The sequence below is a fragment of the Miniopterus schreibersii genome, assembly GCF_964146895.1.
Source record: "Miniopterus schreibersii genome assembly, chromosome: 2".
Taxonomy (NCBI): domain Eukaryota; kingdom Metazoa; phylum Chordata; class Mammalia; order Chiroptera; family Miniopteridae; genus Miniopterus; species Miniopterus schreibersii.
The window spans coordinates 152,069,375-152,079,371 of record NC_138102.1 but is presented as its reverse complement, the minus strand read 5'-3'; the positions used below and the strand labels follow the sequence as shown (position 1 = coordinate 152,079,371).

The 9,997-nt window shown below is 46.1% G+C and overlaps 1 protein-coding gene across 1 annotated transcript in view; it reads left to right on the top strand.

Moving 5' to 3' along the window:
- The first annotated feature begins 2,151 nt into the window (after window positions 1-2,151).
- The window catches only part of FGD4 (FYVE, RhoGEF and PH domain containing 4), a 183,642-nt gene continuing 175,796 nt past the window's right edge, over window positions 2,152-9,997 (top strand). Inside the window, exon 1 of the mRNA XM_081127011.1 lies at window positions 2,152-2,753. Coding sequence (XP_080983137.1) covers window positions 2,477-2,753 — 277 coding nt within the window. The 5' untranslated portion in view covers window positions 2,152-2,476. The remainder of the gene's footprint in view (window positions 2,754-9,997) is intronic.

Sequence of the window (9,997 nt, the reverse complement as noted above, 5' to 3'; positions counted from 1 at the left end):
CTTTGGGGTGAAATGCTCTTACTATATCAATTAAATCCATCTAATCTAGTGTGTCTTCCGTTCTAGTGTAAGGCTTCCGTTTAATAGGTTCTTCTATTATTGAGGAGGCAAATCCTTCCCAGAAGCCCACAGCAGATTTTTCCTCTAGATCTCCTTAGCAAAACTAGGTCATATTTAAATCAGGTATATGTAGAAAGCTTTAGATAAAGTATCAGAATGTTATTCAAATTTATAAAAAATATATATGTACTCAAATAAATGTATACTTTATCTATTTTAAGAGACTTTTTTTCTTTTTCTTTTTTAACTTTTTAACATCTCTGGAATTGGGTTTCATCTTATAATTAATGACATCATATAGTTGCTGAAGGCCAGATAGCTCCTGATAAAATATATCATTATACATGCATAAACTTGGTCATTGAGATTTTAAAAATTTATGGTAAAAATACATAACAGGAAATTTATCAATAGTATTCACTATATGCACATTATGTGCAACAGACTAGAGCTTTTTGCTCTTGCAGAACTAAAACTCTATACCTATTGAGCAACAGCTCCCTTTCCCCCTCCCCCAGTTCCTAGCAACCACCATTCTACTTTGTTTCTAAGCATTTGACTACTTTAGATATCTCGTGATCATTGAGTTTGTGCATTGCAGATCTGCATCTTAGAAATTATACAATCTAAACATTTCACACACATATTAAACTTTATTGAAATCTCAATTTGTGTCAATTCAAAATATACTGTTTACTAAGTTCCTGTTTTAAAAAAATATCATCTTCCATTAGATCTCCATGAAATTATATTCTGTATGTCAGCCCCCTAATGCTACTATATAAAGTTGCCATCATTCATGCCTTTCAGTGACCTTTGTTTCTTTTTTTAAAAGAAAATTTTTTTTATTGATTTCAGAGAGAGGAAGGGAGAGAGAGAGGGAGAGAGAAAAAAAATCAATGATGAGAGTCATTGATGGGCTGCCTCCTGCACGCCCCCTGCTGGGGATCAGAGCGGCAACCAGGGCGTGCCAGGGCCAGGGCCAGGGCTGGGAATTGAATTAGGACTTCATGGATCATAGGTTGATGCTCAACCACTTAGCCAGGCCAGCTGGGAGTGACCTTTGTTTCTTTAATGATATTTATATGAATTCCTATCTAGTGATAGCATCAAAGTAAATCACTAACACATTTATAATTCATTTATTGAGGAAATAACATGATTTAGTATTAAAGTGAAAGAACTTTTTCATCTTTCTCCAGTGAGATTGAAATAAGAGTGAATCTGCTGTGAAGTGTTGATTTCTATTAAATTCTAATTGGGAAGTGATGTTCTACTAGTAGTCGAAGCAGCTTCTTTGTTCATTATTTTTATTCTGAATATTTTTTTGGCTTTATTTGTTTATTAGGGAGTAGATTGATCTGACACAGGTTATGTTGATAAAATTAAATAGAATGTTTAAAACATTTTAATTAGAATTAAAAGATATCAATATACATATAATTGTTGGTACACTGGAAAATATAAAAATAAAATTGAAGGAACATGAATCAGTCCGTGGTCTTCCTGTTACTGGGTTAATTCCTAGGAAAAGGGTGATTCTGGGCTGCCCGCCCCTCTGTGTAGAGTGGATGTCCCAGGATGCAGGGCTCCAGGTTCCTCCGCCGGCCCGTGTGCACTGCAGCTGGCACTGGAGAAGCAGAGCGTTTCATGGCAAGAGTGCAGAAACCAGGTCTGGAGGTGACACATATCACCTCCGCTCATTGTCGCTTCAGCACTTGAGTTTCCTTTATCAGGAATACTTAACTCACCGGTTAGCTCTCCGACATAAATACTATTATTATCCAGGGCTCAGTACCGCAGCTTGAGACACACGTCAGACACTTACCAAGTGGGTCCGTGGGAATAGGAAGCCATTGGGCAGAGTCCAAAGAAGTTGCAATCATCTCCTCCCTCCGCCCCCCAAATCCTGGCCCGCAGGTGAGCGCCGCTGCCCCACGGCGGGGCGCGGCCGCAGGTGAGCGCGGGGCGGCTCCTCTCAGCCAATGGGCGAGCGCGGGGCGGCTCCTCTCGGCCAATGGGCGAGCGCGGGGCGGGGCGGGGCGGGGCCTCGGGGACGGGCCGGCTCTGGCGCCGCGCCCTGGGCGCTCCACTAGGCACGGGGCGTCCTCGGCTGCGTTCCCGGCCGGAGGAGGCGGCTGCGGCCCGGACTCCGCGCTGCCCTAGTCGCTCCCGGGGCCTCCCCCGGAGTTTGGCTCCCAAGAGGAGGGGGCGGAGGTCGCCCGAGGCGGGTCGCTGCAGCAGCGGCGTCAGGTGAGCGAGGGAGCCGCAGACACAGTTGGGCAAACTCCCTGCGCGGCCTCGGCGTCCCCGGAAGGAAGGGGCTAGGAGACGCTCGCCGAGGGGCGGCCGCGGCACAGGGGCGCCGCGCCGAGCAGCCCCCAGTCACCCCTCTCGAGCGGCGCCGAGCGCGGGCATGCAGGCGACACCCCCCCGCTTCGGGCTGCCCCTCAGGAGCGCGCCGGGCGCTCACCTGCGTCCGGACCAGGGCGGGGGAGAGCGCGGAGCCCTGAGCGAACCCCGCGCCGGCAGCGGCAGGGGCGCCTACGACTTCAGGCGGGTGGCGATCCGGCGGAAGTCCAACGTCTCCTACCTGCTGCACGGGACCCCCCGGCCCTGGAGTAGGCCCCCGTTGCACCCGGGATGGGCCGAGACGACCGCCTTCAGGACCCAGTCGCCCGCGGGCGCCCCAGGTAGGTGCCTCGGGAGGGAAGGGATGCGCGGGGGGCGCCGGCTCGGGTGAGGGACGCGCCGAGCGCCCGTGGGTGCGCCGGGTGTGCGGGCGGCGAAGGGCGCCGGCGGGGAGGTTCCCCCGAGGGCTGCGCCCGGGCACCGGCCACCTGCCTCCTTCCCCGTTTGTCACCTTTCCCCAGAGGACCTCGCCTGGGCTGGGAACCGCCGGGCGCCGAGCTCGCCCTGGAGGTCAGTCCTCGGAGAATTCCGGAAGTAAACGGGTCGCTCCTAAAAGAAAAGTTGGCTTCTAATGCCCATTTTCTGAATCCTGGAGATTCCGTTTCTTCGCTAAGTTCTTGCCTCCGGCGAGTGCGCGTGAAGGACCAGGGGGGCGGGGGCGGCGCTCGTCCCGGGCCCGCAGCCTGGCGGGCCAGTGGCCGGGACCCCCCCCCCCCGAGGGCTGCGGGTCCCCCTTTTGGGAAAATAACCCCTTGACTCCCACCCTGCGTGTGAAAAGCTGCGAGACTCCCAGAAGGAAAAACGTGCCTAATATCAAGGAGCGTAATTCTTGTCGCTGTTGTCGTATGGACACAGGCATCAGGGATGCGCTGTTGCGAGTTGTGAATTCTCACTGAGCCTTAGCTTTGGAAGAAATCCTCAAGGTGACCTGTGCAGGCCCGCATCCCCCTCGCCTTCAGAGGCATTCCTCTCTCCCAAGGTGAACTCGAAAGTATGCAAGACACAATACAGATATTTTTCTTGTTTTGTAAAACTTCTTTCCAATTCCCTAAGCCCTCTTTAGTGCGCATCTTAGGCCATAACCGGAGATGTCGTGTGTGTAGACCAGTGATGAGGCCAAACCCTTATTTATTTAAGCCGCAGGAATACAAGTACTTTATAATTCACTCCCACTCGTTCTGTTCCGGTTTAGCAAAGCCGTTAGGATGGTTTGAATGTGACGAGCATTGGAAGTTTTAAAATATTCTGTGTAGTCCGTGTCCTGAAACTGTAAGTGCTCTTCGGGCAGAAAAATAGGATGATGACTTAGGTATGATGTCCTTACAGCCACAACAGATAAGGGCAGAAACCGTGATGCGAGGAAAAAGGTAAACAACCGAATGACAGTGCTTCAGGTCTCCGGTTCCTCACCTGCAGAGTGATGACAATCTCTGAAAATCTCTTCCAGATTTACGTGATTCATTCTAAAATGAATGGGAGACTGTTTTCTTCCTTTTAAAGTAAAACTGCATTGCTTTGTGTGGAAGTTATTAATGCATTAATTTTTCAATTGTTTGAGCTACCCAACATCTTAATCATCAGCTGTTTTCAACTGGAGGGTAATAGAGTCCAAGTCTCACGTCATTTTACTTAACACCTGCGTAATTTCAAACTTGAGCAGGTTAGCAAAAGATAAAAGCTCCCTCCTCCAAGTAGGAGTGGAGCAGAATTGTGGCAGACTGTAAAAATGGTTTCGACAAGGTAGCTGTGCTTATAAAAGAGTCCTTCCCCCCCCCATTTTGTATTTTATTTTTTTATTCAGAGACAATCCAGAACACTTTTTCTTTCTTTCTTTCTTTCTTAAAATGAACTTTAAGTTTTTGCTCCTATTGTTTTTAAGGTCGAAAAGTAATTACTGAGTCTTCCTGGGTACAAATGTTCCTTTTTACCATAATATAATCTGTAGTATCTGTTGGAGAACTGTCTGGTGTTCTGACAGGTCGTCTTAAACCTTTGGGTGACGACACCTTACTCCATTTGGTGGCGTCAGAACAATTGGAAAGTGCTGCCTTCTTTGAATCACGCCTGCCATCCCAGAGTCTCACCCAGTGAGCTCGTGTTGTGTAGATAGAATCCTCTCCATCAAAGAGTAAACAGGGTTCACTTCCTAAGACGTGCCCATCTGGAACACCTGGAAACATAGTTACACGTGGAAATCACAGCATTTAGACCCGTTGCACACTCACAATCATATGGCTGCTACTTTCCTTTTTGGAGAAGGAACAAAAACCAAGAGGTCAAGAGCTACGGAGAGAATTCCGTTAGCAGTGTTGTTATATTCTGTGATTGTGAAACACGCTATTTTTAGAGTTCTCTGCTGTTTGGTAAGAAAAGAGAGAGAGAGAGAGAGAGGGAGAGAGAGGGAAGAAAAGAGAAAGAAAGAAGAAGGAAGGGAGCAAGGGAGGAAGGGAGGAAGGAAGGAAGGAAGGAGGGAAGGGAGGAAGTCTACTAACTGCATCCACCACGTGCAGCTGAACGTAACCCTTCTCGTCCAGGGGAAAGAGAGAGGTGAGGTAATTAAGACAGGCTCTGGAGACATAGAGCACCCAAGTTCCAGTCCCACTTTGATTACTAGTTGTGTGAACTGGACTAAGACTTTTTATTTTTATTTATTTATTTTTTAAAAATATGTCTTTATTGATTTCAGAGAGAAGAAAGGAGAGGGAGAGAGAGACAGAAACATCAATGATGAGAGAGTCATTGATCGGCCGCCTCCCGCATGCCCCCGACTGGGGCTCGAGCCTGCAACCCGGGCATGTGCCCTGACGGGGAATCGAACCCCGATCACCTGGATCCTAGGTCGACGCTCAACTGCAGAGCCATGCCCAGCCAGGCAGACTCTTTTTTTTCTAATCCTCACCCGAGGATATTTTTTTTATTGCTTCTTGGAGAGAGTGGAAGGGATGCTGGGGGAGTGAGAGAGAAAGATCGATTGATCGCCTCCTGCTTGAACTGTGCCTGGGAGGTGGGGGGAGCCTGCAGCTGAGGTACGTGCCCTTGGCTGGAATTGAACCCGAGACCCTTCAGTCCGAGGGCCAACACCCTAACCCCTGAGCCAAAGCTGCTGGGGCTAGACCAAGGCTCTTAACTAATTTCTCAGTTTCCTCATCTGGACAATGGAAATAACAGTACTTTATAAGACTGTTGGGAGGATTAAGTACAGTTATGTAGGTAAATGTCTGGCACAAAACAAGCATGCCAGATAGTGTCCTAACAAGGAATCGTTATCCATCTCTGTGTCCCAAAGAGTCTGGCACTATGGCACTACCACTAGCACATGAGAGACACTCTATAAATGTTCACAATAGCTACTGTTTATTCAGTGCATTTTATATACTAAGAACTCTGCTATGTGATACACATATGAATGCGTATGTGTATGAATTTATTTCACAACAGTCTTAGTCGGTAGGTAGTACAGTATTATGCCCATTTTGCAGTTGAAAACGTTGAGGCACAGGATGCTTTACTAACTTGCTTGGAATCATAAACTGGTACTTGGTTATCCAGGATTCCAATTCAAGTGCTCCTGGCTTCAAAGGCAATGCTTTTACCACACATCACATTCAGCACATAATTCCATTATGGAAAAAATTCAGAAGGATATTTCGTGTGTGTGTGTGTGTGTGGGTGTGTTTGTGTGTGCAGGATTAAGATTTTCTTATTTTGTGCTTTTTTGCTTCAAGTTTTTCTGTTCCTTCCCCCTTTCTACAGTATAATATCTGAAGCCCTTGGGGGTAGAGGAAAATCTATCTACTGAATGTTTGTTTTGTTTTTTTCTGCTATTATTCAAGGTAGTGTGTTTCCTAATTATTCCTTAATTTTGTGGGAATTTTGAAGGATGTGTATTGAAAATGCCTTTCTATAGAAGATACTTGTTAAGGTTTCTACTTCTAAGACTACTTTTATTAACTATCTTTTGTTATTTATTGAGCATCTGGGTGATTTGTGATGAAGGACTCTTCTTCACATTATTGTGACATGCAAGCTTTCCATCAGTAGAGTTTCTTTTTGAAGTTCTCACCGTGGCTGAAATACTCGGGTTTTCAACATATACCCCAATATTTTGAGTGCTTTTAGAGGACTAATTTCACTTTTGTTGGGAAGGGGGTTGCAATGGAAATTTGGGTAAGAATAACAAGAGTAATTACTGTTTATTGAAACCTAGCTCTGAATCAGGACTGTATGTGTTCTACTTACAATTCTTATTTTTATGACAACCCAGCAAGATACGTGGTATCATAACCATTTAGAGAAAAAAGAAATCAAGTTTCAGAAAGTCTTACCTGTAATGTTGTACAACCAGCCTAAGTTTCAGAAGCAGGATTTGAACCGGGTCTCTCTGGCTTCAGTTCTCACATGCTTTTAACACTTGTTTTTAAGATGTCCCAGAGCTTTGAAGGGCAAAGTGCAATGCAATAACAATGTATCACATATGTTTACATATATGTTGGGGTTAATATTATTTGTAACATGAATGAATGTGTATTATATTTAAACAAGTAATTTATGTAAAGATTTATAATAAAATGATGATGCATACCAATATTGTTAATGTTTGTTAGAAGCTGCTTAAAGATGGACTTTGAGATTGGAAAGCCCTTTAGAGGATTAAGAACCAGGAAGAGTCTTTTTAAACTTGGATTTCCTTCCAAGGGCTGTTTAAAGAGTACAGTAGTCAGTTCAGTTGTCTTTTAATGACTCACCATTCATTAGTTATCTGCCCAAGGCCACTACCTCTGGACTTTCAGGGTACTTGGTTCGATCCTGGTGTAGCAGGGGTTGTACTGAAAAATTTTTTTACACACCTTTGCTGGAAAGTTGATTGAGAAAGGACTCCGACATGACGTGTTTAATTCTATTGATGTGAGCATCGTGAGACGCACATCAATAGGTTTGGACAGGAGCTCCAATCTATTTTAAAAAAGTATATCAGATAATTCTGATGATTTGTTTGGTTTCCAAATGGCATCCTACTGTCTGCATCAGAATTACTTGGAGTGCTAATTAAAAATGCCCAGCCACACCCTAGATGTGAGTCAGAATCTCCAGGAGCCGGGTTAGAGAAGCTGTATTTTTAACAGGTGCCCAGACGATTCTGAATGCAACAAGGTTTGGAACCACTGGGCATTTCCAAACATGGGTAAACTCCACCTTTGGTCCTGAGAACAAGGACCCAGGATTTGCACGTGCAAGGCCATGAAAGGCAATGAATGATACAGGTCGTCCCTCGGCTGACACAGCATCTGGGCCCTCTGTACTTTCTGGGTAAACTTCTTACCCATTTCTGGTTAATTCTTAATTGCATTTTTTACATGTCTTTTCTACCTTGCTCTTGTTTCTCAACCCCACCCTGTTCCTCTTGAAATAGACTTTAATTTATGCTGATAGACTTTTTATATCCAGCAGGAGTCTCTGATGTGAGCTTGGTTGACCTCTTTTTACTTCCTCTTCCCCCTCGCTTCCCTTCAGATGAGTTTAGACTTTGATATTCTCTGGAGCTACCACCCAGCAGCTTTCTCCCTTAAACTACTGTGTGTGCTTCCCCTGCTGTATCCACCTCTGCCCTCCTCCGCACCGGTTTCTAGGCTTCCTTCTGTTCCCAACACTGGATCAGTACTCCATTACCTAATAGCCTGTTTCCAGCCCTTATTCTCAATTTCTCTGTGGCCTTTGCTGCTTTTTTAAACTCTTTTTTTGGTGTGGATTACCCGGGATCGCCTGATTTTCGTACTTCACTGGATCTCCAAGTTTCTTCCTCTGGCTAGCCCAGTGTTCTTTTCTTCCTCCAACCTCTATTATTTCCAGCCACCTCTGTTCTTCAGTGGCCTCATTCATTCTCTGGGCTCCTCTAGGTCATCTATACGGCTCTGTTGTTTGCAAGGCCTGCCGAAGAAATGTAAATGTCATAAGGGCACCAAATTGCAACTTCTGATGCCACCAAGCCCTTCCTCCTGACATTCCTTGGAGATATTAATAGCCTTGCTTCTGTTAGGCTTCAAAGTTTATTTTAAACCTGCTCTTCTCTTATCTACCTGCCATCCAGTCAGCCTCCAGTTCCTGTTGGTTCACCTTCATTTCCTGAGGGTGCCTTTATCGTAGTTCAGCCCCACCTCTCTCCCCAGCAATGCTGCTATCCACTCTGCATACATACCCCCCCCACCCCCGATTTTTGGATCACATCTTTCCCATGGCCAGAAGCCTTCCATGGCTCTCCAGCTGGCTGTTATTGATATCTGTAATGAGATACTCTATATTCGAGAACAACGATCACTTGGTGACTGTTGGTTAACTTTTACCAGTAACCCCTCCGTATAGAGATGGACCTTCTGAGTTCATACAAATATTTAATCTTATTTGAACTACTAAAGCTGGACTAGTTATGCATTGCCCACACTTTAGGAGTCACGTGTGTTTTCAGGAATACATTTGGAATCATTTGCAGAGCATTGTGTAGAATTAGTCATCTGTTGTTGGAGTGTGGTTGACAGTGGACATTAGCACCAGCATGTGTTCTGGGAGCCCACAGTCAGTTTTGTGTTACTGTCTCACTAATGCGGCAACAGGCTAACAGCAAACCCAGAGGTTGGGCCCCTTTCACACCCATGCCCAGTTGCCAGAATTACACTGTCAACTTCACCGTCTTCAGCTGTTAACGGCAGGGGATCTGGCCCTGAGCTGGTGGGCATAGGGCCAGGCAGTAGTGTGTGGGTTCTTGACTTTATGCAGAAAAGATTTCACAACACAAGTCCAGGTGACTTTGAGGGACGGTGAAAGGAGGAAGGGCTTAACACAGAAGAAGCAACAGGAGAGAGCCTAGGTGGGGCTGCTTTGGCTCTCTAGAAACGTTTCAGGAAAGAAGTGAGCCAAGGTGGGGCTGCTTTATTTCCCTGGGAAGTCAGAGAAAGGGGGCCTTGGAGACAGGTTCAGGGGATTAGCCAGTATGAGTTGCCGATGCCATTTCTTCCCTGGTTGTAAGTTTCGTGGGGACCCTTAGAGTTTAGGAGATGCCAGCCTGTGAGGGAAGATGGGGGGGGGGGGTATGGGCGTGCTTCTTCCCAGGAGGGAAGCACACACTGGGTCCTTTATTTTGAGGTTTTTATCTCTGTCTTGTAGGCAGGAATCTTTGGGGAGGTCTCAGGGGAGGGTTTTAGCAGAATATTTATCAGTTTTCCAGGTGTGCCCATTTAGGCTCATGATCTCTACTGATTGGTCAGTGCCAGGGGAGGGGGTCATTAGTCTTTGCAGCTAGTCCTGGTGTCACTCACCTGGTTTTGCTGCTTTTCTGGGCCTGGAGCTGAAATACAGCTGAGGCCTAGATGTTATCTTTAGGGAGGTGACCTTCTGTATCTGGCTGTGAATTGCTCAGTCATTTTGTTCAGCTATCTCTCTCAGTTTCCCCATTCCACTTGCCAAGGAATTTTCCTAACTTCTTACTATCCTGCCTTACAGCCCCTATTCTGGGGACTGCACCAGGCCACATATC